Raw genomic sequence first — 27138 nt, forward strand, 5'->3', positions numbered from 1 at the left:
GAAGAATGCATTAGAAGCTGTTGTGTACTTGCCTCTGCTCTCTGCAAACTGGACCACTGCTGACGTCACCTGAACGAAACCTGGTGATCGCATAGAAGAATGACAAGTTAATTTATATCTGATGAAGGTTGGACAATGGAATGCAGAAAATAAGTATGCTAATTACCTACGAGACATTCTTGACTTCTGCTTAATGTTACTCTGTCAGACATGCGAAATAAATCTAATGTATCTCTTGCTCTGGCAACTGTGTATAGACCACCAGGGCCGTATACAGAATTCTTAAAAGAATTTGCAGATTTCCTCTCAGACCTTCTGATTACAGTTGATAAGGTGCTAATCATGGGAGATTTTAATATTCACATTGATAATTCAAATGATGCATTAGGACTTGTGTTTACTGACCTAATAAACTCTTTTGGAGTCAAGCAAAATGTCACCGGGCCCACTCATCGTTTTAATCATACACAAGATTAAATTATATCGCATGGAATCGATCTTACTGATATAGATATCATACCTCAAAGTGATGATGTTACAGACCATTTCCTTGTGCATGCTGCATATCACTGATATTAACTATATGCCTCAGCGTTACCATCTGGGCAGAACTATTGTTCCAGCCACCAAAAACAGATTCGCAAATAACCTGCCTGATCTATCTCAACTGCTAATGGTACCCAAAAATACACATGAACTAAACGAAATGACTGGCAACATGGGCACTATTTTCTCTAATACATTAGAAGCTGTTGCCCCCATCAAATTGAAAATGGTTAGAGAAAAACGTATTGTGCCATGGTATAACAGTAATACTCACTCTCTCAAGAAAGAAACTCGTAGTCTTGAACAAAAATGTAGAAAAACTAACTTGGAAGTTTTTAGAATTGCATGTAAAAACAGTTTGTCCAGCTATAGACAGGCTCTAAAAACTGCTAGGGCAGAGCATATACACAAACTCATAGAAAATAACCAAAACAATCCAAGGTTTTTATTTAGCACAGTGGCTTAATTAACAAATTACCAGACACCACCTGATACAAATATTCCATCAACGTTTAATAGTAATGACTTTATGAATTTATTCACTGATAAAATAGATAACATTAGAAATACAATAGTGAATGTAGATTCTATGGCGTCTAACACTTCAGTTTCATCCATTGCACCCAAAGATAAACTGCAGTGCTTTACAACTATAGGACAGGAAGAGCTAAATAAACTTATCACTGTATCTAAACCAACAACATGTTTATTAGACCCTGCACCCACTAAATTACTGAAAGAGTTGTTACCTGTAGCGGAAGAACCGCTTCTCAATATCATTAACTCGTCTTTATCTTTAGGTCACGTCCCAAAACCATTCAAGCTGGCAGTTATTAAGCCTCTTATTAAGAAACCAAAACTAGATCCTAGTGAACTGGCAAATTATAGGCCTATTTCAAATCTTCCATTTACGCTTGAATTTTGGTAGTTCCTAGGATAGCAAAGTCCACTAAAGGAGGTAGAGCTTTTTCACATTTGGCTCCCAAACTCTGGAATAGCCTTCCTGATAATGTTCGGGGTTCAGACACACTCTCTCTGTTTAAATCTAGATTAAAAACGGATCTCTTTCGCCAAGCATTAGAATAATGTATCTCTTAACTTGTGAATGTAGTTGCATCTGATCAAATGCGCATTCTTATTCTTTAGCTTGGGTTAAACTAATTAATTTTACTTTGTTGGAACAGCAGCTATGCTAATGATGTCTCTATTTGTTTCTATGTTTTGCCATGTTTTGTAACTAGGATTTACACAAGCTCCAGTCTGGATCCAGAACACCTGCGAAGAGATGATGCTGACCCTCAGAGGACCCCAGATGATGCTAACCCTGAATCAACAAACAGAACTAACAAATATTGCAGTGTGACTGCATCCTATAATAATTGCTGTTAATAATGTTTATTGTCTGGCTGACTACGTCTTTTATTAATTTTTCTGAAAAATCCTGTCATATGTGCACAAACTGACTGTCACCACTTATAAGCTACTACTAAATATTGTAGAAACTTAATTTTCTGTGAAGTTGCTTTGTAATGATTTGTATTATAAAAAGCGCTATACAAATAAACTTGATTTGAATTGAATTGAATAGTTGATTCCACATTCTAAAAAAAAAACATTTAAGATTTAAGATTATCATCCTTAGTAAAAGCAATTATGATATTTACTTTCAATTACATTGATAACATATGGCTTCCTATTGTCACATTTTATCATTAGGAAGTGTATTATTAGACGTACTAAACAGATCTGTGTGCTTTATCAGTAGGAAGCATCTTTAAACACAATGTACTGTACTTCCCCTCTTCACACCATCCAAAATAGCAAACCACCACAGACAGTTTAATATCTCTCTAATATATCAAAGTTCACTGACATTATTCAGTGTGTTTATATTCACCCTTTAAATGCGATTATAATGAGATTTTGGCAATATTGCTGCTAAACTTTACCTCATGTAAATGCAGTTCTTAAATCTAAATAATGTGATTAAACTAATCATATTATATTAACATAGGTGGAGTACACAGACTTTAATTGAAAAATAAAGGCTAGAGCGGCCTTTATCTTTGGACTTTTGAAATCAACTCTCCTTAATGTGAAATGGAAACAAACCAATTTTCGAGATTGGACTAGGTTTAACAAAGTTGAAATTCTGCCTTAATGAACATAACAGCATGCAATTACTGTAATAATTATACAAAACATAAGTAAACTGTATATTAGGTTAATAAAACGACAACACAGAACTGTGTTAGTTTAGTCAGCGCGCTGATCTAGTACCGTTGTGCTTCAGGTGTCCGAGTTCGAGTCCTGGCTCACGGACCTTTCCCAATCCCATTCCTTTCTCTCTCTCTCTCTCTCTCTCTCTCTCTCTCTCTCTCTCTCTCTCTCTCTTACTCTCTCTCTCCCACTTCACTTCCTTTCCCTCACTCTCTATGAAAATAAAGGCATAAAACAGCAAAAATTAAATCTTTTAATGTTACATTTCAACGCTGCTGATGAGATGCCATCTTTGAAAATGTGTAATCGGATCTAGATTGTGATGACAATCTGACACATGCTTTAGCTGCATCAACTAGAAACAGATTTCAATGCTCTCTGAAAATCTGCATAATGAACTCCTTTTGTTCTACAGCCTTTGAGTGGAGTCCATTGTTGGATACACCTCATTGCAACACCTCTTTCTTGTGTTTGACCAGGTACCAGGATCTTCATTTAGGAAGAGAAACAAAGAATAAAAAATAGAAATTATGGTGGGGAAGAAAGCATCTCTGGTGAGCGAGGTGACAGGGTTAATGTTGTTGTCGACCCCTACTCTTGCCATGCAGTGACATATGCAGGGCTCGCATTGAGGGGGGATGCGGGGGGATTGCATCCACCTGGTTGCAAAAATGACAAAAAAGCATCCCCTCAGTAAAACCACCATCCCTCTTACCATCCCCTTTGGATTAAAAATGTGTATTATGTAAAATGTATCATACAAATTAAATGTTAAATTTATCTACTTAAGATAATTTATGAATAATGGCAATTGGCCAATCAGAACTCAGAAAATTAAAGTTAAGAGGCTTTATGCAACACTTAATGGGTTTTAAGTGATAGTTAAGAGACATTCTAAGGGTTTATGATGTTTCATCCAAAGAAACCCTTAAGAAATTTTAAGGGATATTTTATGGAACGTCCTTAAGTGTAAGGGAAACTTAAGGATGAACTTAACAGAAAATTACACTTAAGGTGCTTTATGCAACCGGGCACAGGCTGATCTAACAAGAATACAAATGCACTTTCCCGCTTGCTCCTACAATCACCGAGCTCCACAAGGGAAGTTGCTTTTGGCAACACTATTCCACTATTAGGAATGGTTGATGATAGCTCGGGTCAACATTTGTCTTTCTCTATATCAACCATGGAGGCAGCTCCAGCATGAGGTAAAGCAGACTTACAAGTATTGCAGCAAGAAGATCCAGTGATACAGGTTTTTTTGGTATATTAAAAGCTGGGAACAATTCTGTGGAACGAGGAAAATAATCTCTGGCAGTTATAGAGCTGGTGCATCACTGGAAGAGAATCCAGGAACCGCAGGGAGTCCTGTTCTGTAAAAATCATTTAGCTGGGGTAAAGAAGTTTTTCAGTTGTTGTTACCCCAGAGATTGAAAACTGAAGTATTTACCAATCTCCACAACCAGCATGGTCACCAATAGGAACAACCTTCTTGACTAGCCATTTGCACGTGCAACTGCCACATGTTACTGGAGAGCCGCTAGCGCAGCATTTTAATACAGCACAGGGGGATGAAAATGTGAAGCACCATTGTGTGAAGCAGTCCATATTTATAGAAAACTCTTATCGTTCTTGAAAAACTGTTTGATGTGACCAGTATGCAAAGCTGATAGCCATCTATTGAGGTGTGATTCAATGTAAATTGTTTAAGTAAAGCGGCATGAGATCACGATTTATAAGGATACATTCAGTTTGAGAGTTTGTCAGCCACTGTTTTCTTTACCTCCATATTAAATTAATGATCCAGTGTTTGTTGTGTGCTAATAAGACGCAGCACATTGAGAAACGTGAAGGGGGAGAGCTGTTTCTTGTGGGGGTTTTTGGTTTGTATTTTGTTTTCATTTGTATTGTATAGCATTGTGTTGTATTTCTTTGGAATTACATTATTTTATTTTTGATTGTTTTGTTATTGGTGATAACATTGGTACAATACACAGTTTTAATAGTGTAATGGCATTGGGTAACGTGCAATAATTCCCTTTAAAGTTCATCACAGAAATGTGCTGATTGCAGTGTATCGTGTGAAGGTGATTGATTAATTTGTGCTTTGATTCCCTGTTTGTGTATTGGAGTATTGTGTGTATTGGGTTTCGTATAAAGGGTTTATGACCGGTCTTGCCTGAGTGTATTCTATTATACCTTTTATTTATTTATTTATTTATTTATTTATTTATTTATTTATTTATTTATTTATTTATTTATTTATTTATTTATTTATTTTTATTTTTATTTTTATTTTTATTTTTTTATTTTTTTACCTGTCCTGTTGTTAAATAAAAGTCTTAGCATTTATATGCATATGCAAGTGTAACAAGAAATAAAGTTATGTAATTTTGTACACCAGCACCTGCCTTTATCCTTTAATTAGGATATGCATGAATATCTCATTGGTCTATTACATGCTTACATATCCCTGTCGTTGATAGTTTAATCAGGCGTTTGTCCATTTCTGGGACCGCAGTAAGGCAGTTAGAAGTATATATATATATATATATATATATATATATATATATTATATTATATATATTATATATATTATTATTATTATTATTATTATTGTTGTTGTTATTTATTTTATTCACATATAATTTATTTAACCCTTCAGGACACTTTTAAGTTGAATGTGTATAGCCAGTCTTTCAGAAGCCTTTGAAACAGGAAGTGAACAAATAGGAAGGAAGCTCTCAAATATTCAGAGTTCTATTCTACTTCGGATGAACTCATTTTCGAGAACACAGCAGTAAGTTACAATATATAAAATTATATCAACAAAGTGATTATTTAAGCCCCTAAAAAATTACTGATTTATTGCACTGTGACCTACTTTAATAATTAATAATAATACTAAATATTAGTGTAAAAATGTTCAGTTAAGTTTAATAATGTTCAAAAATGAAAGCAATGGTATTCTAAAACAATACTCATTGTTTATTAGTAATTACAGTAGCAACTGAAGTGCCATAGATGATGGCAACATTTATTCCCAGGTGCTGAACTTTGATGCAGAGATGTTTTTTTGGAGCTGTGTATTATTTCTCTGGCTCAGAGGTTAGTAAAGATAAATAAGAGAAAATGGTTATCTTTGTATGACAGCTGTTTTAAATAATCAAAGCTTAGTCCTGTTTTAGTGAATTTTATACAATAAAATTCTTTCATTTGAATTAGATTTTCTCAGACTTAAGCCATGCAGTGTTAAAAATAAAATAAAGTGAGTCATTCCTCACACAAAGGACAGTGTACTTCCAGTCATCTATGGGGAAGAAACTATTAGCTGAACTAAGATGAGTGTCTTGGATGTAGACACATACAATGATTTCTTTACAAAATGGTTTCATTTGTAAAAAAATTGTAACATTCGATTAAAAAATAAATTGGTAACTAATTACTAAAAACTAAAAAAAAATCTATGGAAAAATGTTTTTTCTAAAATTCTTCTTTCAGTGTCATCTGCTAATGCTGGGGAATGGAGCGCTAAAATTCCAGAATCAGTGGTGGGTTTGTCTGGATCATGTGTGCTGATTCCCTGTAGGTTCAGCTACCCTGCAAATGGAGAAACATACACAGAATTTACAGGGATTTGGTACAAAGAATATTCAGCAGTGGTATACCATACGGACACTTCAAAAATCATCACCTCGTTCAAAGGTCGCAGTAGTCTCTTTGGTGATTTGCGCCAAAATAACTGTTCTTTGAAAATCAGCTCTTTGAGCAGCAGTGACGCTGGGTCATTCATGTTCCGGATTGAGATTAAAGATCTGGGCAAGTACTCCTATGGTGAGAAAGTATCAATATCTGTGAAAGGTAAGATATTTTATTTATTTATTTTTTTAAATAAAAGGATTTAAATGTTAACCTTCACACTTAAAAATAAAGGTTTGAAAACATGTTTTACAGTGATGCCACAGAAGTACCATTTTAGGTTCCCCAAAAAACGTTCAGTTTCTTCGCATTAAGAACATTTCAATAATCTAAAGTATAATTAAATAATCTAATCTACCATTTTCCACTACAAAAAACTTTTTTTCTTTTTCTTTTTTCTTTTCTTTTCTTTTTTTATGAAAAGGTTTTATGAATGTTAAAATTTATCCATGGAACTAGAGCTGGGCGATATGGCAAAAAAATATTATCTCTATTTTTTAGCAGTGCTTTGACTGATTCTGATTCGAATATGTTTTTTTTTTTTTTTTTTTTATGGTTTTTGAAAATATAACTACAACGTGATTCAAGTAAACTTTTTCTTGATTAACCCTCTAATTAAAGAAAATTCTATTCCAAGTGCACCACACATGAAATCATCAACATAATGTAAATGTTAAACAAATCATGTTAAATATCTGTGAAGACAATATATTGTATTGTACAAACTTGTCTCATACATAGTATATGTTCAGAAATAACGCAAGGAAAATGCTTATATATATATATATATATATATATATATATATACAGAAGTACACAATTCAAAATTAAATAACGCTATTATAAAACAAAATTTTGTACATACAATCCTATAAAATATTCCTTAAATTTACTTTTGAATGAAATTGTAAAAGGTTGTTTTTTTTTCTTATAAAACAAGTCCTTAAGAGTTTGTCCTGATAATAACCGTTGTCTCATGGCATTAAATATTGGGCAGACCAAAAGCATGTTTCAACGTCAAATGAGACTATTAATGTTCTGTTAAAACAATTAATACCAGCTTTCAGCTTGTCACCAGGATGCAAACATGAAATATCAGATAAACAATAGTTGTTACAGGTTTTTTATTTGCTTGAGCTGCTTTTCCATTGTTTTTTCTATGTTAACAATTTTGCATGTTTAAAATCTAGTGTGAATGTGACTTAATTTTAATAAATATTAACGAGCGTGAATAAATTCAACCACCCCTATGACATAGCTACAGTACAGACCAAATGTTTGGAAACGTCAAGTCAAGTCACCTTTATTTATATAGCACTTTAAACAAAATACATTGCGTCAAAGCAACTTAACAACATTCATTAGGAAAACAGTGTGTCAATAATGCGAAATGATAGTTAAAGGCAGTTCATCATTGAATTCAGTGATGTCATCTCTGTTCAGTTAAATAGTGTCTGTGCATTTATTTGCAATCAAGTCAACGATAACGCTGTAGATGAAGTGACCCCAACTAAGCAAGCCAGAGGCGAGAGCGGCAAGGAACCGACACTCCATCGGTGACAGAATGGAGAAAAAAACCTTGGGAGAAACCAGGCTCAGTTGGGGGGCCAGTTCTGCTCTGACCAGACGAAACCAGTAGTTCAATTCCAGGCTGCAGCAAAGTCAGATTGTGCAGAAGATAGGGCTGTAGTACTCGAGTCAGTCTTGGGACTGGACTGAGACATTTTTCTGTCGTCTCGGACTTGTCTCGGACTCGTTGCATTTGCACTCGGACTTGTCTCGGACTTGGCCATTGGACTCGCCAAGTCTTCTAGTTGGTCTCAACCAAGTCCAACAAAGAAAAAAAAGAAAAAAAAGAAAAAATTCTCCTTCAAAACAAAACCACATTTGCATGATGTCGCGACTGAAAACGTGTGGAAAACGCTAGGCGCGCGGCTTTCTCCTTATTTCCAAAGCACTCTGTAATCTGCGCTTGCGCTCCAGTGGCCTCTGCTGTTGCTAGGCAACCATGACTCGCTCTCCATGAAGACGCAGAAGTTTCAACAAAGAATAAATGGATTTCCAGCATTAAACATCCCTTGTAGTAGCTCTGCTAATAAATTCATTTAAAATGTCTATCCTTGTACTGCTATGATCATCTGTTTCTCCATCTTAGCTTTCAGTATTGTTCCGGGAAAGGATGTGCATGACCAGTGGTTATTTTCTACCTGTTAGATTGTGTTTTATTTACATCTACACCTAGATAGCCTTAAACGTACCCTTTACAATAATGAAATACTAATTATTGTTGTACAGTATAGGGGTTGCAAGACTACTGATTTCTACTCTATTTTTTTTATAAAAAATGCTTGAGTTACTCGACTACTCGTGGTCCATGCTATTGTAAATGAAAACATATTAAATCGTTTTTTTTTTTATCAATAAACGCTTATTAATGTATAGCCTTATGCAACAATTGCATATGTACATTTTAAAAACTTTATAATTATGACATTACATATTTACATTTTCATGTAACAGCCAGTATCTGTATTTAACAATCACACAATTTTTCGTATCTGCATTCGGATACAACGTCATACAGTTACTTGATAAGACCGTTATGACTTTTTTTCTTTTTTTTCGTAGTTATCACTGAACAAGTATGTCGTGTTAAACTAAAATAATTATTAATTTCTAAAATAATATTTATCATGCAAGCAGAGCGATGTCATGACAAACGTTAGTGTAGTGATCATCTGAACACGATTGAATCAATTCAATGCACACATTTTCATTACGCAGAACACTTAAAGCGAGTCTTAATGTTAGTGAACTTCACTAAACAGATGTGTGTTTGCCTTTTAAATATATACAAATACTATAACGTTTATGATGTATTATTATAGGTAAAATTACTCTTGCAACGCTCTGATTTCTGAGAGATGCACAGAGAGGGGACAACAATGAGGTGTTTGATTTGCGCTCTTTTCAAAGTTTACATTCATTCAGCCGAGTATTCAGGCAGAATTATTCCTTGTCCGTTATTCGTTTTTAAGCCATTCAAGCCTGGACGATGGCCTGGAAGCGCCTCTCCTGGTCGGTTCTCAGGTCCAGCAGGGCCTGGTGTTGCTCGCGGTGCAGGACCGCGAGGGAAGCGATGATGTCCGCAAGCGGCGTGGAGGACGGGCTTTGCATGGCGGCGGCGGCGGTCCTGCTTCCTTCTCGGGTTTCGGCACCAGTGTAGCAAGTTCGTTGGAGGAAAGGAAGAGGACAAAGGGGTTGGCTGGACTGCTGACGTATTTATTTAACAAATATAAATGAAACTTCACAAACACCAAATGGTGACTTCTATTATGACACGTTGGCACAACACTTTCGGTTTACTCTTTCCGGTTTCGGTTTCCGGTTCGGGTCAGCAGTCCGTCTCTCTCTCACTTGCTTCCGTCTCTCCTGGCGTTTTATACTCTCTCCACGCCAATTACTGGAACAAGAAACAGGTGATGATAATTTCTGCCCAAACCACTCACTTACCGCTCGTCTCCTGATTCTCTCTCCCGCTGCAGACTTCGCTAAATCACGCCCCCCCCTGCCACAGTAACATATAAAGCGTGAAGAGTAGTGGCCCTAGTACTGAGCCTTGAGGTACTCCATACTGCACTTGTGATCGATATGATACCTCTTCATTCACTGCTACGAACTGATGGCGGTCATATAAGTACGATGTAAACCATGCTAATGCACTTCCATTAATGCCAACAAAGTGTTCAAGTCTATGCAAAAATATGTTGTGGTCAATTGTGTCAAACGCAGCACTAAGATCCAATAAAACTAATAGAGAGATACACCCACGATCAGATGATAAGAGCAGATCATTTGTAACTCTAAGGAGAGCAGTCTCAGTACTATGATACAGTCTAAATCCTGACTGGAAATCCTCACATATACCATTTTTCTCTAAGAAGGAATATAATTGTGAGGATAGCACCTTTTCTAGTATCATGGACAGAAAAGGGAGATTCGAGATTGGTCTATAATTAACTAGTTCTTTGGGGTCAAGTTTTGGTTTTTTGATGAGAGGCTTAATAACAGCCAGTTTGAAGGTTTTGGGGACATATGTCACGGTTGGTAAACCCTGATCTCTGGGTTTTGCGCTTTCTGGGTGAAGTCTGTGTGTTACGCGTCTGTACTGATTAGTTTGTGGGCGTCTTCGTTAATTGTCTTCAGCAGCAGCTGTCACTCATTACCCTCTCTATATAATGGCTTGTCTCACGTCTTGTGTTTGTGAGAGCGTTGTTTCATGTTTTTAACCGTGCTTTGCTTTCTGTTGTGTTATGCATTTTTGGATGTCTGTGTCTTCCCCCGGAACCTCGTCCACTCTTCGCAACCACCACAAGCATCACGACTTACCTTCGGCTCTCTTCCCCGCAGTTCCTGTGCCAACCTCTCCTGCTGCCAACTCACCACCGCCATCTGGACTCATCACTTCCCTCCACCGTCTCGGACAGTATCTCCTTCCCAGCATTGTTTGTGTTCCAGTTTGTTTGTTTACCTACTCTCATTAAAACTTTGTTTATACTCGCACTTGCTTCCAGCTTCTCCTTCACCCAGTCGTCACAACATATCCTAATGACAATGAGGAATTAATAATAGTCAGAAGAGGATCTATGACTTCAGGAAGCACCTCTTTTAGGAGCTTGGATGGTATAGGGTCTAACATACATGTTGTTGGTTTAGATGATTTAACAAGTTTATACAATTCTTCCTCTCCTATAGTAGAGAATGAGTGGAACTGTTCCTAAGGGGGTCTATAGTGCACTGTCTGATGCGATACTGTAGCTGACGGCTGAATGGTTGCAATTTTATCTCTAATAGTATCGATTTTAGAAGTAAAGTAGTTCATAAAGTCATTACTGCTGTGGTGTTGGGAAATGTCAACACTTGTTGAGGCTTTATTTTACGTTAATTTAGCCACTGTATTGAATAAATACCTGGGGTTATGTTTGTTTTCTTCTAAAAGAGAAGAAAAGTAATCGGATCTAGCAGTTTTTAATGCTTTTCTGTAGGATAGGTTACTTTCCCGCAAAGCAATACGAAATACCTCTAGTTTTGTTTTCCTCCAGCTGCGCTCCATTTTTCGGGCTGCTCTCTTTAGGGTGCGAGTATGCTCATTATACCATGGTGTCAATCTGTTTTCCTTAACCTTCCTTAAGGGTAAAGGATTTAGAAGTGTATTTAAAGTGCTAGAAAAGAGAAAGTCCATAGTTTCTGTTACATCATCAAGTTGTTCTGAGGTTTTGGATATGCTAAGGAATTTGGATACATCAGGAAGATAACTTAAAAAGCAGTCTTTTGTGGTAGAAGTGATGGTTCTACCATACTTGTAACCTAGAAGTAGAATTTACAATTTTGGCTATAAGAAGTTTGCACAAAACTAAATAATGATCTGAGATATCATCACTTGGCTGCATAATTTCAACACTATCAACATCAATTCCATGTGACAGTATTAAATCTAGAGTATGATTTCGACAATGAGTAGGTCCTGAAACGTGTTGTCTAACCCCAATAGAGTTCAGAATGTCTATAAATGCTGATCCCAATGCATCTTTTTCATTATCAACATGGATATTAAAATCACCAACTATTAAAACCTTATCTGTTTTTTATTTGTTGAACCTCAATTAAATTGTTAATCTTAACTTGGTTTGGACGTTTTTTGTATTTTCTAGTTCGGGGAACAGACACAGTCTCTATAGTGTGATATCTAGGTGAGGTAAGAGTCTCTATGTGCTGGGAATTAGCTGACCTCTGTGACGCGAGGCAGCTAGCAGACGGTCGGTTTAGCCAGTCTGTCTGCTTCCTGACCTGGGCCCCAGTTAGTCAATTATGAACACTAAGACTATATTACTATATTACTATTTTTAATGTTTTTGAAAGAAGTTTCTTCTGCTCATCAAGCCTGCATTTAATTGATCAAAAATACAGAAAAAACAGTAATATTGTGAAATATTATTACAACTTAAAATAGCAAGTGTATATTGTTATTACAAAATATTTATATTTTAAAAACATAGCTTCTTCTTTTTTTTTTTTTTATTCATCAAAGTATCCCAAAAAAGTATCACATGATACAACAAAAAATATTAAGCAGCAGAACTGTTTCCAACTTTGATAATGAATCATCATATTAGAATGATTTCTAAAGAATCATGTGATAATGATCCTAAAAATTCAGCTTTGCATCACAGAAATAAATGATAATTTAAAGTATAAAAAATGTAATTTAATTTTAAATTGTAATAATATATCACAATATTACATTTTTTTCTGAATTTTTGATCAAATAAATGCAGGCTTGATGAGCAGAAGAAACTTCTTTCAAAAACATTAAAAATAGTAATGTTTCCAAACTTTTGGTCTGTACTGTATTAAAGTTTCACTTTCCATAATCCATGACCGACAGAAGCATCTTGGCGGCAGGGATTTAAATCTTTAACAGGACTCAAATTGACACAGACAGAGTGAAAGACTGGATTTTGTTTCAATCAGGTAGGGTGTCATGGATTCGGTTTTCCTTCTCTTCTCCCCCCTCCTCCGCTGGTTATTTTGCTACACTCACACACCTCTTCAGCTGTTTCTCATTATCTCTCCTCTTGTCTCGCTAATAGATTCACACCTGTTCTCTCTTTACCCTACTCATCCTGGCTATTTCTAGTTTTTTATTCCTGTTTTTTGTGCTCTCTGCTTGATTATTTCCTTTGCTGTAGATGCTGAAGTTTCTCAATCATCCTGTGCCAGTCCTGTCCTGTCCTGTCCTGTCGTGTCGGATCCTACCCTGCCTCCCGTGCTCCAGTCTCAGGTCAGATCTAACGGTACTCAGAGTTAACCTGTTGCTCTGCCCTCTGTCCAGTCCTGCTGGTGCTGACGAGTACTCTGGACAGTTACCCTACCTGCCACCTGAGACTATCTCGAAAGAGGAGAGGGGGTCAGCTAACGCCAATCTCCGCACACAGCCCGAGCACCGGCCCGTTTATCGTCGAGAACCCTCTGTTTGCTGATTCACGTTAAGACTTTGTGTTTACCTTTTGGGTACCGGCTCATCGGCTGCTTTTGTTGTTTATACCGAAGACTTGTTTGTTGAAGCGCTACTCAATTAAAGAAGTTTCCTTTTGCATAATCGCTCTTGGGTCCTCATCTTTCCATACTACAGTAGGGTATATGTGATTTCAAAACATTACAGTCAATCCAACATTGGGGCTGATCCCGTGGGTGCTCAGGCATAGCTGCGATATTATCTATTCACTATCATATTGGCGTGAGGACTGGGATTGGGGAATGCTGACTTAAAGCATAAAATAATCATGAATGAACATCAGAAGGTATTTCAACCTCGGAAAGACGTCACTACACTACCGAAGTTATATTTCTTTCCTGTCCTATTTGTTTTTCAAACAACATGGCGGGTTCAGCACTATGATTGGTCAGATCTCCTTTCAATCAAGTTCCCTGTGAACAGTCCATTTTGATTGTGTTTTTCTTTCTTTTTTATTTTTTACTTGTAATGTGAGAGTGGGAGTCAAGAGGTTTCTGAAATGAAATTAAACCCATAATTTTGCTGTACATAAAATTATGAAAGGTTACCCTGTTTAAATATCCTTTGCTAAGTCTTGAACCTATTTTTTGGGCGACAACTATTACAACAGGTTTTGGAACTTAGTTTGCAACAGGTTTTTTTTTTATGTAAAAATGATACAGTTTTATTTCACTCAAAAGCTGTATGCAAAAATCCGTATGAACTACAATCAGTCAGTTCAAAAAAGAAATAAGAAAGATAAAGAAATAATAGATAATAGAAAATAGATTAGAGAAAGCAAGATGGTAAACTGACTGAATCCAATCATTTTGTTATAACCTGAAAGTTGTTATAACCTGTGAGAGCAATGTGAATAGGTTTTAATCCCAAACTAGAGTTTTACTGGAACAAAGAAAATTTTCTCTGAATTAAAATGACCGGAACACAAGGAGGGTTAACATTAGATGTTATTAATTTCATTTGTTGTCTAATATCTAAATCAATATTTGAATGAATGTGTTAAGCATTATGAATGATGGAAAAAATATATTGTGTCAACAACTTGTGTGTATTCACCAGAAACACCAGAGAATCCTACCGTCTCTGTGGAGGAAGAAGTGACATCAGGGAAACTGGTGAATGCTACCTGTGCCGTGTCTCATTCCTGTCCATCAGACCTGCCTCGTGTCTCCTGGAGCCATGATGGCAAACAATCGAGTCCATCACAGCCACAGAATCATGGTCAATGGAAGCTTACATATTACAGCCTGACCTTCACTCCTTCTAGAGAAGACCACAACAAACATCTCAGCTGCTCTGCAGAGTTTAAAGGGAAGAAGGTGACAGGATACAAAACACTCAAAGTTAAATGTAAGTCTGCTATGTGAGTTAAAAACAAATAAATAATTAGATGCTAATTCAAATCTTTACTTGTTAGCTGTTAATGATTTTAGGACTGTGATTTACAACCTTTTTGACTCTAGTTCTATATAAGATATTTTCATGATTATTAATTATGTATTATTATTTATGAAAAAGATGCTTCGTTTCAAATTTTTTAAGTTGAAGAAAAATAAAGTATATTAATTAACCACAATTCCTTTGGTGATTTCAGATGTTTCAAGAACTGTATTTTTTATGAGGGGGAAGAAAATAAATATTATTTTAATTCTTCTTTTATTTTTATCTATTTAAATAAGATTTTCTTAATATATTAATTATATAAAAAATAATGTAGTTATTTCAATCTTTTTCTTTTTTTCTTTTTTTGTGATCCCGCATGGCCAAACTGAATGTTTGCAGAGTCCACCAGTTGAAATCCATGGTAGAATACTCATTTAAGTTCCATCCATCCATCTTCTTCCGCTTATCCGGGGCCGGGTCGCGGGGGCAGCAGTCTAAGCAGAGAAACCCAGACTTCCCTCTCCCTAGACACTTCCTCCAGCTCTTCTGGGGGGACACCGAGGCGTTCCCAGGCCAGCCGGGAGACATAGTCTCTCCAGCGTGTCCTAGGTCTTCCCTGTGGTCTCTTCCCAGTGGGACGCGCCCGGAACACCTTCCCGGGAAGGCGTCCAGGAGGCATCCGAAACAGATGCCCGAGCCACCTCAGCTGACCCCTCTCGATGTGGAGGAGCAGCGGCTCTACTCTGAGCTCCTCCCGGGTGACTGAGCTTCTCACCCTATCTCTAAGGGATCGCCCAGCCACCCTGCGGAGAAAGCTCATTTCGGCCGCCTGTATCCGGGATCTTGTCCTTTCGGTCATGACCCAAAGCTCATGACCATAGGTGAGAGTAGGAACGTAGATTGACCGGTAAATCGAGAGCTTCGCCTTGTGGCTCAGCTCTTTCTTCACCACGACAGACCGGTACATCGACCGCATTACTGCAGAAGCTGCACCGATCCGTCTGTCAATCTCCCGTTCCATCCTTCCCTCACTCGTGAACAAGACCCCAAGATACTTAAACTCCTCCACTTGAGGCAGGAACTCTCCACCAACCTGAAGAGGGCAAGCCACCCTTTTCCGACTGAGGACCATGGCCTCGGATTTGGAGGTGCTGATTCTCATCCCAGCTGCTTCACACTCGGCTGCAAACCGTCCCAGTGCATGCTGAAGGTCCTGGCTTGATGAGGCCAACACGACAACATCATCCGCAAAGAGCAGAGACGAAATCGTGTTGTCACCAAACCTGACCCCCTCCGGCCCCTGGCTGCGCCTAGAAATTCTGTCCATAAAAATCATGAACAGAACCGGCGACAAAGGGCAGCCCTGCCGGAGTCCAACACGCACCGGGAACAAGTCTGACTTACTGCTGGCAATACGAACCAAGCTCCTGCTCCGGTCGTACAGGGACCGGATAGCCCTTAGCAAAGGGCCCCGGACCCCATACTCCCGGAGCACTCTCCACAGGCCGCCGCGAGGGACACAGTCGAATGCCTTCTCCAAATCCACAAAGCACATGTGGACTGGTTGGGCAAACTCCCATGAACCCTCCAGCACCCTGTAGAGGGTATAGAGCTGGTCCAGTGTTCCACGGCCTGGACGAAAACCACACTGTTCCTCCTGAATCCGAGGTTCTACTATCGGCCGGATTCTCCTCTCCAGTACCCTGGCATAGACTTTCCCAGGGAGGCTGAGAAGTGTGATCCCCCTGTAGTTGGAACACACCCTCCGGTCCCCCTTCTTAAAAAGAGGGACCACCACCCCGGTCTGCCATCCCAGAGGCACCGTCCCCGACTGCCACGCGATGCTGCAGAGGCGTGTCAGCCAAGACAGCCCCACAACATCCAGAGACTTGAGGTACTCAGGGCGGATCTCATCCACCCCCGGTGCCTTGCCACCGAGGAGTTTCTTGACTACCTCGGTGACTTCAGCTTGGGTGATGGACGAGTCCACATCTGAGCCCTCAGCCTCTGCTTCCTCAATGGAAGGCGTGACAGCGGGATTGAGGAGATCCTCGAAGTATTCCTTCCACCGTCCAACGACATCCCCAGTTGAGGTCAACAGCTCCCCACCTCTACTGTAAACAGCGTTGGTAGGGCACTGCTTCCCTCTCCTGAGGCGCCGGACGGTTTGCCAGAATCTCTTAGAGGCCGACCGATAGTCCTTCTCCATGGCCTCACCGAACTCCTCCCAGGCCCGAGTTTTTGCCTCCACAACCACCCGGGCTGCAGTCCGCTTGGCCTGCCGGTACCTGTCAGCTGCCTCAGGAGTCCCACAAGCCAACCAGGCCCGATAGGACTCCTTCTTCAGCTTGACAGCATCCCTTACTTCCGGTGTCCACCACCGGGTTCGGGGATTGCCGCCTCGACAGGCACCGGAGACCTTACGGCTACAGCTCCGAGCGGCCGCTTCGACAATGGAGGTGGAGAACATGGTCCACTCAGACTCAATATCTCCAGCCTCCCTTGGGATCCGGTCGAAGCTCTGCCGGAGGTGGGAGTTGAAGATCTCTCTGACAGGAGACTCGGCCAAACGTTCCCAGCAGACCCTCACAGTACGTTTGGGTCTGCCGAGTCTGTCCAGCTTCCTCCCCCGCCATCGGATCCAACTCACCACCAGGTGGTGATCAGTTGACAGCTCCACCCCTCTCTTCACCCGAGTGTCCAAGACATACGGCCGGAGGTCAGATGAAACGACCACAAAGTCGATCATCGACCTACGGCCTAGGGTGTCCTGGTGCCACGTGTACTGATGGACACCCTTATGCTTGAACATGGTGTTCGTTATGGACAAGCTGTAACTAGCACAGAAGTCCAATAACTGAACACCGCTCGGGTTCAGATCAGGGGGGCCGTTCCTCCCAATCACGCCCCTCCAGGTATCACTGTCGTTGCCCACGTGGGCGTTGAAGTCCCCCAGTAAAACGACGGAGTCCCCAGTCGGAGCACTTTCCAGCACCCCTACCAGAGACTCCAAGAAAGGGGCTATATGTCCCTGGTAGGGTCTCCCAAGGCAAACAGGTCCTAGGCGACGGGTCAGACTAAGAGCGGTTCACAAAACCCTTATGAAGAGATCAAATCATAGGACCGTGACGTCGCCCGGTATGGCGCAGCCGGGGCCCCACCCTGGAGCCAGGCCCGGGGTTGGGGCTCGTATGCGAGCGCCTGGTGGCCGGGCCTCCCCCCACGGGGTCCGGCCGGGCTCAGCCCGAAGGAGCGACGTGGGGCCGCCTTCCCGTGGGCTCACCACCTACAGGAGGGACCGTAAGGGGCCGGTGCTTAGAAAATCGGGCAGCAGTCGAAGGCGGGGGCCTCGACAGCCCGATCCCTGGACACGGAAACTAGCTCTAGGGACGTGGAACGTCACCTCACTGGCGGGGAAAGAGCCCGAGATTGTGCGTGAGGTTGAGAGGTTCCGACTAGCGATAGTCGGGCTCACCTCTACGCACAGCTTGGACTCTGGAACCACACTCCTCGAGAGAGGATGGACTCTTCACCACTCTGGAGTTGCCCATGGTGAGAGGCGGCGGGCTGGTGTGGGTTTGCTTATAGCCCCCCAGCTCAGCTGCCATGTGTTGGAGTTTACCCCGGTGAACGAGAGGGTCGCTTCCCTGCGCCTTAGGGTCGGGGATAGGTCTCTCACTGTTGTTTGTGCCTACGGGCCGAACGGCAGTGCAGAGTACCCGGCCATTTAAGTTGGTTTGAATAAAAGCATCTATTGAATTAACTGAAGGTTTGATAGAGGGGTAAACTGATCAAATGTTAAAAAAACATAAAAAACATAATTGTATCAAAATTTTGTCTCATTCAGATCCTCCATATAATGTAAGCGTGGTCACTAAATCCTCAGTGAAGGAGAATGACTCTGTGGAACTGATCTGCTCCAGTGACAGCAATCCTCTTGCGAACAGCTACCAGTGGTTCAGCTTGAATGGGACGATGTTAGCAAAGAGCCCTACTTACAAACTGGAGAGAGTGTCTCGACATACTGGCCATTTCCTGTACAGCCTTTAACACAGAAGGAAAAAACAGTTCTGGTCCACAGAAAATGAACGTCCTGTGTAAGTACTGAATACTATTTATTAAATTATTTTAACATGGAAAAAAGTAAACACATCAGCTGATTAGTTAAGTCTTAGTTAACATGATATGAGTCAGAATCTGTGGCTTAATACTGTTTACCACAAACATAGTAAAAAAAATATATATTCAAAATGTAATTATTTGCATTTATTTTAAACACAGAAAAATACATTTAAAAAAAACATACATAAATAAGAGAACCTTACAGAACATCAAAATCCATCTCAACTATACCTTTCCGTACACCACTAATCAAAGCCATCCATTTTACCATTTAACTGTTACCTTTTCTGAGTTATTATTTTGGTACAGAAATTGCATTAGTGGAGATATCCAATACAAAAGAGATGAGTGTTATATATCGGTCGTGCCCCGTTGTCAAGTCCTCTTGGTTACAATATCGTAAAAAAGGAGTCCAAATATTGTAGAAGTCTTTAAGTTTCCCTTTAACTCCATAAGTCAACTTTTCCATGGCGAGGCTGTCATTTTTTGATCCAAAGGATAGAGGGCCTTGTATCACCTTCCATGCTAAAGCAATATCCTGCTTGGCCTAAAGCAAACTAAAGTCAATTAACTTGCGTTTATTGGTGTTCACTAAGAAATGCAGAAATAAAAATCCCATATGTGGGACCATACTGCTCAAAGGGTTAAGTTTTAACATTACATTTATTTTCATAAATAGAAATGTATGTCATTTTTTAACTTCGTACTTGTTTGTAATCAGTATTATGCCACACATTGTGTGAATTAAGTTTATCAGCTGTATCAGAATGTGGCCTGAACTTCAGACAAATGTAAAAATAATTTATCAAAAAAAAATTTGTCATTCAGATCCTCCATATAATGTAAGCGTGGTCACTAAATCCTCAGTGAAGGAGAATGACTCTGTGGAACTGATCTGCTCCAGTGACAGCAATCCTCCTGCGAACAGCTACCAGTGGTTCAGCTTGAATGGGACGATGTTAGCAAAGAGCCCTACTTACAAACTGGAGAGAGTGTCTCGACATACTGAGGCCATTTCTTGTACAGCCTTTAACACAGAGGGGAAAAACAGTTCTGGTCCACAGAAAATTAATATATTGTGTAAGGCCTTGGTTCAACAGTTTAAACTGGTATATTTTAGTGATCATTGTTTATAATGTATGATAGCTAATACTCTATCTGTCTGTCTGTCTAGATCCTCCTGAGATTAAAAGTGAATCTTCTTGTCAGTCTAAGATTTTGATGGCGTGTGTCTGTATTGTGGACTCCAACCCTCTCAGTAACGTCAAGTGGTTTGGTCCAGATTCCTCGAAAGCCTTCTCCAGCACCAGCATTAAACAAAACGAGTCTCTTACCATATTCACCTTACAGGGTTGGTTGGGTTTCCCTGAGACTATCCTGTGCTTTGCCAATAACAGTCTGGGAAGCTCTTCCATAACCTTGGAAGCTCCTCAAAATGGTGAGAGTTTATATTTGGTCTTTTAAAAACATATATATAATTTTTGTTTTAATGCAATCTTTATGGTTTTCTGTTTGTTTGTTTTATTTTAACAGGCTTAATATACATTGTTGTTTCATCAGCATTTGCAGTTGTGTTAGTCTGTATTGTTGTGTGTGTTGTGAGACGACACTGGTAAGGATCTTGTAAGCTATACAACACTTTCTCATTTAGTGTGTTTTGTTATTCCATCTTTCTTTTCCCTCCTTTGTTTCCTGACACCATTAAAATCCCTCTTTTATTTCAGTAGGAACAGAGCTGTGCAACAAACTGTAGTGAAGAATGAACAGACTCAAATGAAGACAACCCAACACAAGTTGGATTTAGAAAAGTATATGTTACCAGTAATGATTTTGGAATCATTAATATTTTAAATGTTTTTGAAATAAGGTCTCTTTTAAAAAGAACTGAATATATAATATATTCTAATATTGTTGATTTGCTGCTCAAGAAATTTTTTACTTATTATTGTCAATGTTGAAAAACATTTTTGCTTATATTTCTGAGGTAAACTGTGATCACATCATTCAGTGTAAAAAAATGCTGAAAAAAAATAGTAAAGCAAGGGTTAACGTTTAAAAGTGTTAAAGTAATTTTGTTACAAACGATTTCTATTCAAAATAAATGCTATTCTTTGAAACTTCCTGTTCATCAAAAAATCTTGAAAAAACATAATAATAAAAATAATAGAAATAATTATTAAAATAATCAGTACAACTGTTTTCAGAATCGATAACAGTAAGAAATGTTTCAGCAAATCAGCATATTAGAATGATTTTTGAAGGATCATGTGACACTGAAGACTGGAGTAATGATGCTGAAAAGTCCTTGCCAGTAAAAAAAAAAAAAAATTGTTGTAATGATTTTTTTGAATATTATTGGTTTTTCACAGCTTTGGTGAGCAGACAGGTCTCATATCATAAAACACAACATTAAAAATCTTAATGGTTCCAAACGTTTGACTGTATAGTGTACAATATAATGTTTGTTACATAACTATGTAACAAAACCTTTACTGATGATTTGTACTTTATTTATAATTTTATGAAAAGCAGTAAAGAAGAAGAGGGCAGTGATGGAGGCATTTACACAAACTGCCCAGGCAGTCATATTTATGACAACTCGGTGGTGAGTGTGACTTTCTCACTGTTCTTGGAGGTGTTGATTTATGGTGTGAGTGTTGTTTGTGTTATTAGCAATACAAATGTACTTCAATAACTTTGCACACTAGATGGCTATTAATATACTGTAGCACACTAAAGAGAAAAGCTAAACACTGACTATAAAACAACACTGCATGTGACTTAACATTTATAATTAAAAGTGAGTATTTACTGAATGGAATCTACTTTCCTCGAGATGTCTGTAACCTAATATCCTTTTGTGATTAGGGTAATAAGAGACTACTGTCATCTGACAGAGCCTTGGAAGATGAAGCGGTCTACGCTAACACATGAAGAAAAGGACATGTGACATCCTGCTAGAAATGATAAATACAGAGAAAGAACAAAGAGGAAAACAAATGTTTGACTAATTTAGATCTTATTATTCACTGAAGATGTTCAGAGGTAAAAATGTCTTGCAACTGAAAACAAAAGTACTGTGTATGAATATCAACTCTTTTTACATTTAATGTATAAAGACAAAGTGTGTTTATATATTATGTATAGAGCAATTGAGTTTAAATATCATTCTAAATCCTAAAATAGAAAAAATCTAAGTATCATGGTAAAATATGTTGTAAATATGACCAGATGTGGACTTACTAACTGTTCGCTCTCTTTCTCTCTCTCTCTATCTCTCTCTCTCTCTCTCTCTATCTCTCTCTCTCTCTCTCTCTCTCTCTCTCTCTTTCTCTCGCTCTCTCTCTCTCTCTCATAGTTTTTGTTGTTCTAAAGACATATAGTATTACTTTGATTTTTGGATAACAAAATATTTAATAAATACATATATAATGTGTCCTTTTAATGGCAGTAAATTGTGGCAAATGACAATCTTTTAAATTAATGATTCAGCTACGTCATTCCATGTGTTTTGAGGGCATGCGGTAGGGTTTGCCAAGAAACAATCCGCAAATGTAATCCATTATTTAATGAACATTTTCTGCCAGTGCATTCCTGTAGATTACATTCATGCAAGTGTGCTGTTGTGACTATAATGGATAGAGTTACGGCTGAAAAATAACACTAGGGGAGAACGGGGTCGAAGGTAATGTGGGACGAAAGTAACAAAGTGATTTTCCCCGAGCCTCTTTCTGCATTTGCATTCCCAGCTATGACAGCATATTCAGCGTGCAATCCTTGACGGAGCTGAGAAATATCACGTGATTTCCTCATCGTTTCCCAAAGTTAGGTCCGTAAAATTGTTTTCGAGTACAAAAAGTAAATTATTGAAGCGGTGATTTTTTCAAATTAGTCGTGTTGTTTTTCTTGTTTCATGTGTCACAGTAATTATCAATCTACAGGTTATTTAGTGCTTTAACTTTAATACTAAATATAATGCTTCATCATTGACCAACTGATAGATCAGAGGATCCATTGTGCTCTGTAATCCTATTTAATTTCCACAATCCAGTCACATAACAGAAACCACTAACACAAAGCTGTTCACATCACTCAATCAGAGCTGAAGTTCAGTATGGGGTACTCAGCTCTATTTAAATCCCAAAAACAACTGCAAACCAACTGAGACATTGATTCATAATCATCTCAGGTAAAGACAGTGAATTGCTTATTTACTTTCGCATGTAATGAGTATGGTTTATGTATGTTCATATTTTATAATTACCGTGCAAGAATTTTAATCCTTTTATTGTTTTTTTCTTTCTTTCTTTTTTCCAGAGCATCACATTCCACAATATATCATGGGCAATGGAACATCTTGGCCTCTGATGACTCAGGACCAGAATAAAAAAAATATTAGGAGAAATGAAAAGCTCACTGAGGATGACCCAAAGGACAAAGTTCCTTTTGCAGACACCTTATGGAAAGACAAACCTTCAAAAGTACTGTCCAGGAAAGACTACAGTATGGCAAAACTAAATCTTGCACGAGGCAATCGCATCCGTTACTGCCATCTATCATCAGCACTGGAGTCAAAGCAGGAGCAAATTTCAGTGCATAACTGGGAAATGTACAATCCTGCCTTTGTAGAGGAGGAAAATCCACAAAGTTGGCAGACCAGTTAATATACTGACAGCTATTGTAAAATGTCAGGACCTCTTAAAAACCTCTTGAAAAAAAATGAGGTGGATTTGATTTGTAATAGTTTGTTTAGGAAATATTCAGAAAACGGTTCCATTCAAATATTTAAATAATATCTGAGTTGCTCCAGCTTGTCTTTAAAAAGGTTCCTCCCTTCATTCATTGTCAGTGGGTGCCATGGATTTTGATAAATGATAAATTGTACCCTATTTCTGAAAACATGTCCAAATCAGCATTTCAGATATGAATTTGCTATATATGAATGATAGCCATCTTTGGCTAAATAATTTCCAACACTTATTGTGAAGAGTTATGATTTCCCTTATGAAACAAAAATATATTGCAGTATATTGGAAAATATCATGTAATATATTAGGCATATATTCTTATATATATTTATTTTTTCCAATATATTGCAATATATTGAAAGTGGCAATCATTTGTATATTTTGCAATATATTATATAATATATGTATCATCAATATATAATTAAATGTATTCAAATATATAAAATATTAGAAAATAAAAAGGGAAAATAATATATTACAATATATCACAATATATTGTAAGAAATATATTGGTAAATATATTTTCCTTTCGTAAGGGTTTGGTGGATTTATAAATAAAAATTACAACTTAAAAACAAACCGGTATCTTGTTTTCTAATGCAGAGAATTCAGCCATTTAGTGTTACAAATACAATATAGGGACACCTATAAGTAAGGAATAATTGACAACAGGCCGTTGATGTGCAGAAGAATTCAACTGACTGAACCTTAATAAATTATTCCACTAATACTATGGTACTAATGCATTTGTCTGTTTTTTCTACTTAAAACCCTGTTGTGAGTATGATTTCTTCTGCTTCTCATCCAACGGCACAGTTGCTAATTCCAAAAATTAAATTTTGACCTAGTAACAGAGGCTGGAGCGTTTCATCACTGTTGTTCCTGCGAATAAAAGTGAAAAAGTGAAGTGAAAAGTGACATGACATTCAGCCAAGTATAGTGACCCATACTCAGAATTCGTGCTCTGCATTTAACCAATCCGAAGTGCACACACACAGAGCAGTGAACACACACACACACTGTGAACACACACCCGGAGCAGTGGGCAGCCATTTATGCTGCGGCGCCCAGGGAGCAGTTGGGGGTTCAATGCCTTGCTCAAGGGCACCTAAGTCGTGGTATTGAGGGTGGAGAGAGCACTGTACATGCACTCCCCCCACCTACAATTCCTGCCGGCCCGAGACTCGAACTCACAACCTTTCGATTGCAAGTCCGACTCTCTAACCATTAGGCCACGACTTCCAACTTAAAACACTGACACAATGATGATCAAGTAAATTAATATTCACAATAACATCGGTTTATAGAATAATTAAGTAAATATAATTCCTTTATTTACCTTTGTAAAGAAATATCATTGCTCTCTGCTGTCTCAAATAATGACATCTTTACCTGTGTTGGCCCCTGTAGCTTCTCTAATGGGAGGGCTGAATTCAATTTAATTTGCAATTCGCAACCTCACCGCTAGATGCCGCTGAAAATTTACACACTGCACCTTTAAGTTGTGAAACTATGCTACTGATAAAATCTCCAAAGTAGCATTAACAATGTCAGGGGCTATTTAGGCTACATGTCTTAAAACATGAGACCAGTGCTCAAGAATGTTTTATTTTTATTTTTTATTTTTTTAAGCACAGCATAGAACGTGAATTGTCTTGGGACATGCTTTTGAATGTAATGCAATAATGAAAATAATGGAAATAATAAAAACAAGTAAACAGCTATTGATAGATATGAGTTTTGACATGGAAACTTTTTTTTTTTTTAATTATAATTCAGGGTTTCTGGACACAGCCATTTGCACCTCCTCCAGCATGTTACCATCAAATAAAACATTCATTTACCTCTGTTAACAAAAGCTCATTGACAAAAGCTTTTATTGACAACAGGCTTCTGAAAGTCTCGCTCTGGAATTTATCACATTATGACTACATAGTGCGACAAAAGACCATCTTTGCAGAAAATTGTCAACAACTACTGATTCAATATTGCTTTTTTAGCCCTGCCCACTAAATTGTACATGTATTGCCGAGCATTGTTGTGTCGCACCACATTAGCAATCCATCTCTCTTCCATGTCAGAATAAGCGTGAGCGCTTGGAGTATGTCAGAAATAGAATGGGACAACAGTTGACTGTGGGGTATTTGTCGTGCCATTCCGTGCCACAGAATTACTGATTAGAATGGGTTCTGCTGTCTTTTCTCACGGTGACCCACATGCATCCAGTGTATTTTTATGAATGTGGGTAACCAGACAGTTGCTGTTCCCCACTGAGTACCACAATATGGTAATAAAAATGGAATCAATGAGGACCAGAAACCAGTTCGGTTACCCACATTCTTAAAAATACGTGTGTGTATTTTGAAGAAATATGTTCATTTATGATCAGCAGAAGAAAGAAATGTATGGAGTTTTGGATCAACTTTAAGATTTATGGGTGAACTATATAACTTAGAGTTCTGTGTGGGAAAACACCACCTCACATCTTACTGTCATGTTTTCTTTGGTATTTTTCTTTGAGCTAGTGGATGTCAAAGGTTAACAGGACTATAACTCACATTTACTGAAACATGATCTATTTGAAAAGTTTCTGTTCTGTGCCTATAGTGTATTTTAAAAATCAACTGTATGTGTGTCACGGTTGGTAAAACGTGGCCTTGAGTTTTGCACTATGTGGGTGGAGTGTGTGTCTTGCGTCAGCACTGATTGTTTCATGTGGGCGCCTCCGTTAATGCAGTTGAATGCAGTCCCAGTGTTATATCCTGATCTCTCGTTCCCGTTTCATGTTTCTTCTTGTCGCTGGATTGTCTTCGTCCTCGGAACCACATCCACTCCTCACCTTCCACGGACTTTACGCTTCACCTTCACGGCTCGCTCACCTGTCGCTCTCCTGTTGCCTACTCACCACCACGCCCTGGATCACCGTTGAACATTGTCACTCCCCGGATTGCTACCAGACCTACAGCACTTACCCAGCCTCCTGTCTCCTTGTTATTTGTTTGTATGACTGTTTATTAAATATCATCTTTAACTCGCACTTGCTTCCTCCCCTCCTTCCAATCGTTACAGAACGCTCTGACCAACATGGAAGCAGCGAGTTCCACGTCACTCACGGATTTCATTCACCACAGCGTCACCCGCATGGATCAGCAGCAGGAGAGCATCGTCAACACCAGACGCGCTGTCCAAGCGCTGGTGACACAGGTGTCTGAGCTCACCCAGCAAATTCATCAGCTGACCACTCCTGCTGTGCCACCCGCACCGCCCGCTCCCTGGGCCATCCCCGAGAACCACTACTGGCCCGAACCTCACCTGCCGGTGCCGGAAAGCTACTCTGGTTAGCCC

At 38.8% G+C, this 27138-nt stretch overlaps 1 protein-coding gene across 4 annotated transcripts in view; it reads left to right on the top strand.

Annotated features, from left to right (window-relative positions):
- The first annotated feature begins 3808 nt into the window (after positions 1-3808).
- The window catches only part of LOC132107771 (myelin-associated glycoprotein-like), a 41703-nt gene continuing 18373 nt past the window's right edge, over positions 3809-27138 (top strand). For 3 of the 4 annotated variants that reach the window (XM_059513967.1, XM_059513968.1, XM_059513972.1), the window contains exons 1-3: positions 3809-3974; positions 5814-5874; positions 6268-6627. In XM_059513967.1, coding sequence (XP_059369950.1) covers positions 3912-3974; positions 5814-5874; positions 6268-6627 — 484 coding nt within the window. In that variant the 5' untranslated portion in view covers positions 3809-3911. Of the gene's footprint in view, positions 3975-5459; positions 5567-5813; positions 5875-6267; positions 6628-27138 lie in introns of those variants that run through there. The other variant, XM_059513971.1, reaches the window with a different exon arrangement.

The sequence above is a fragment of the Carassius carassius genome, chromosome 28 (assembly GCF_963082965.1).
Source record: "Carassius carassius chromosome 28, fCarCar2.1, whole genome shotgun sequence".
Taxonomy (NCBI): Eukaryota; Metazoa; Chordata; class Actinopteri; order Cypriniformes; family Cyprinidae; genus Carassius; species Carassius carassius.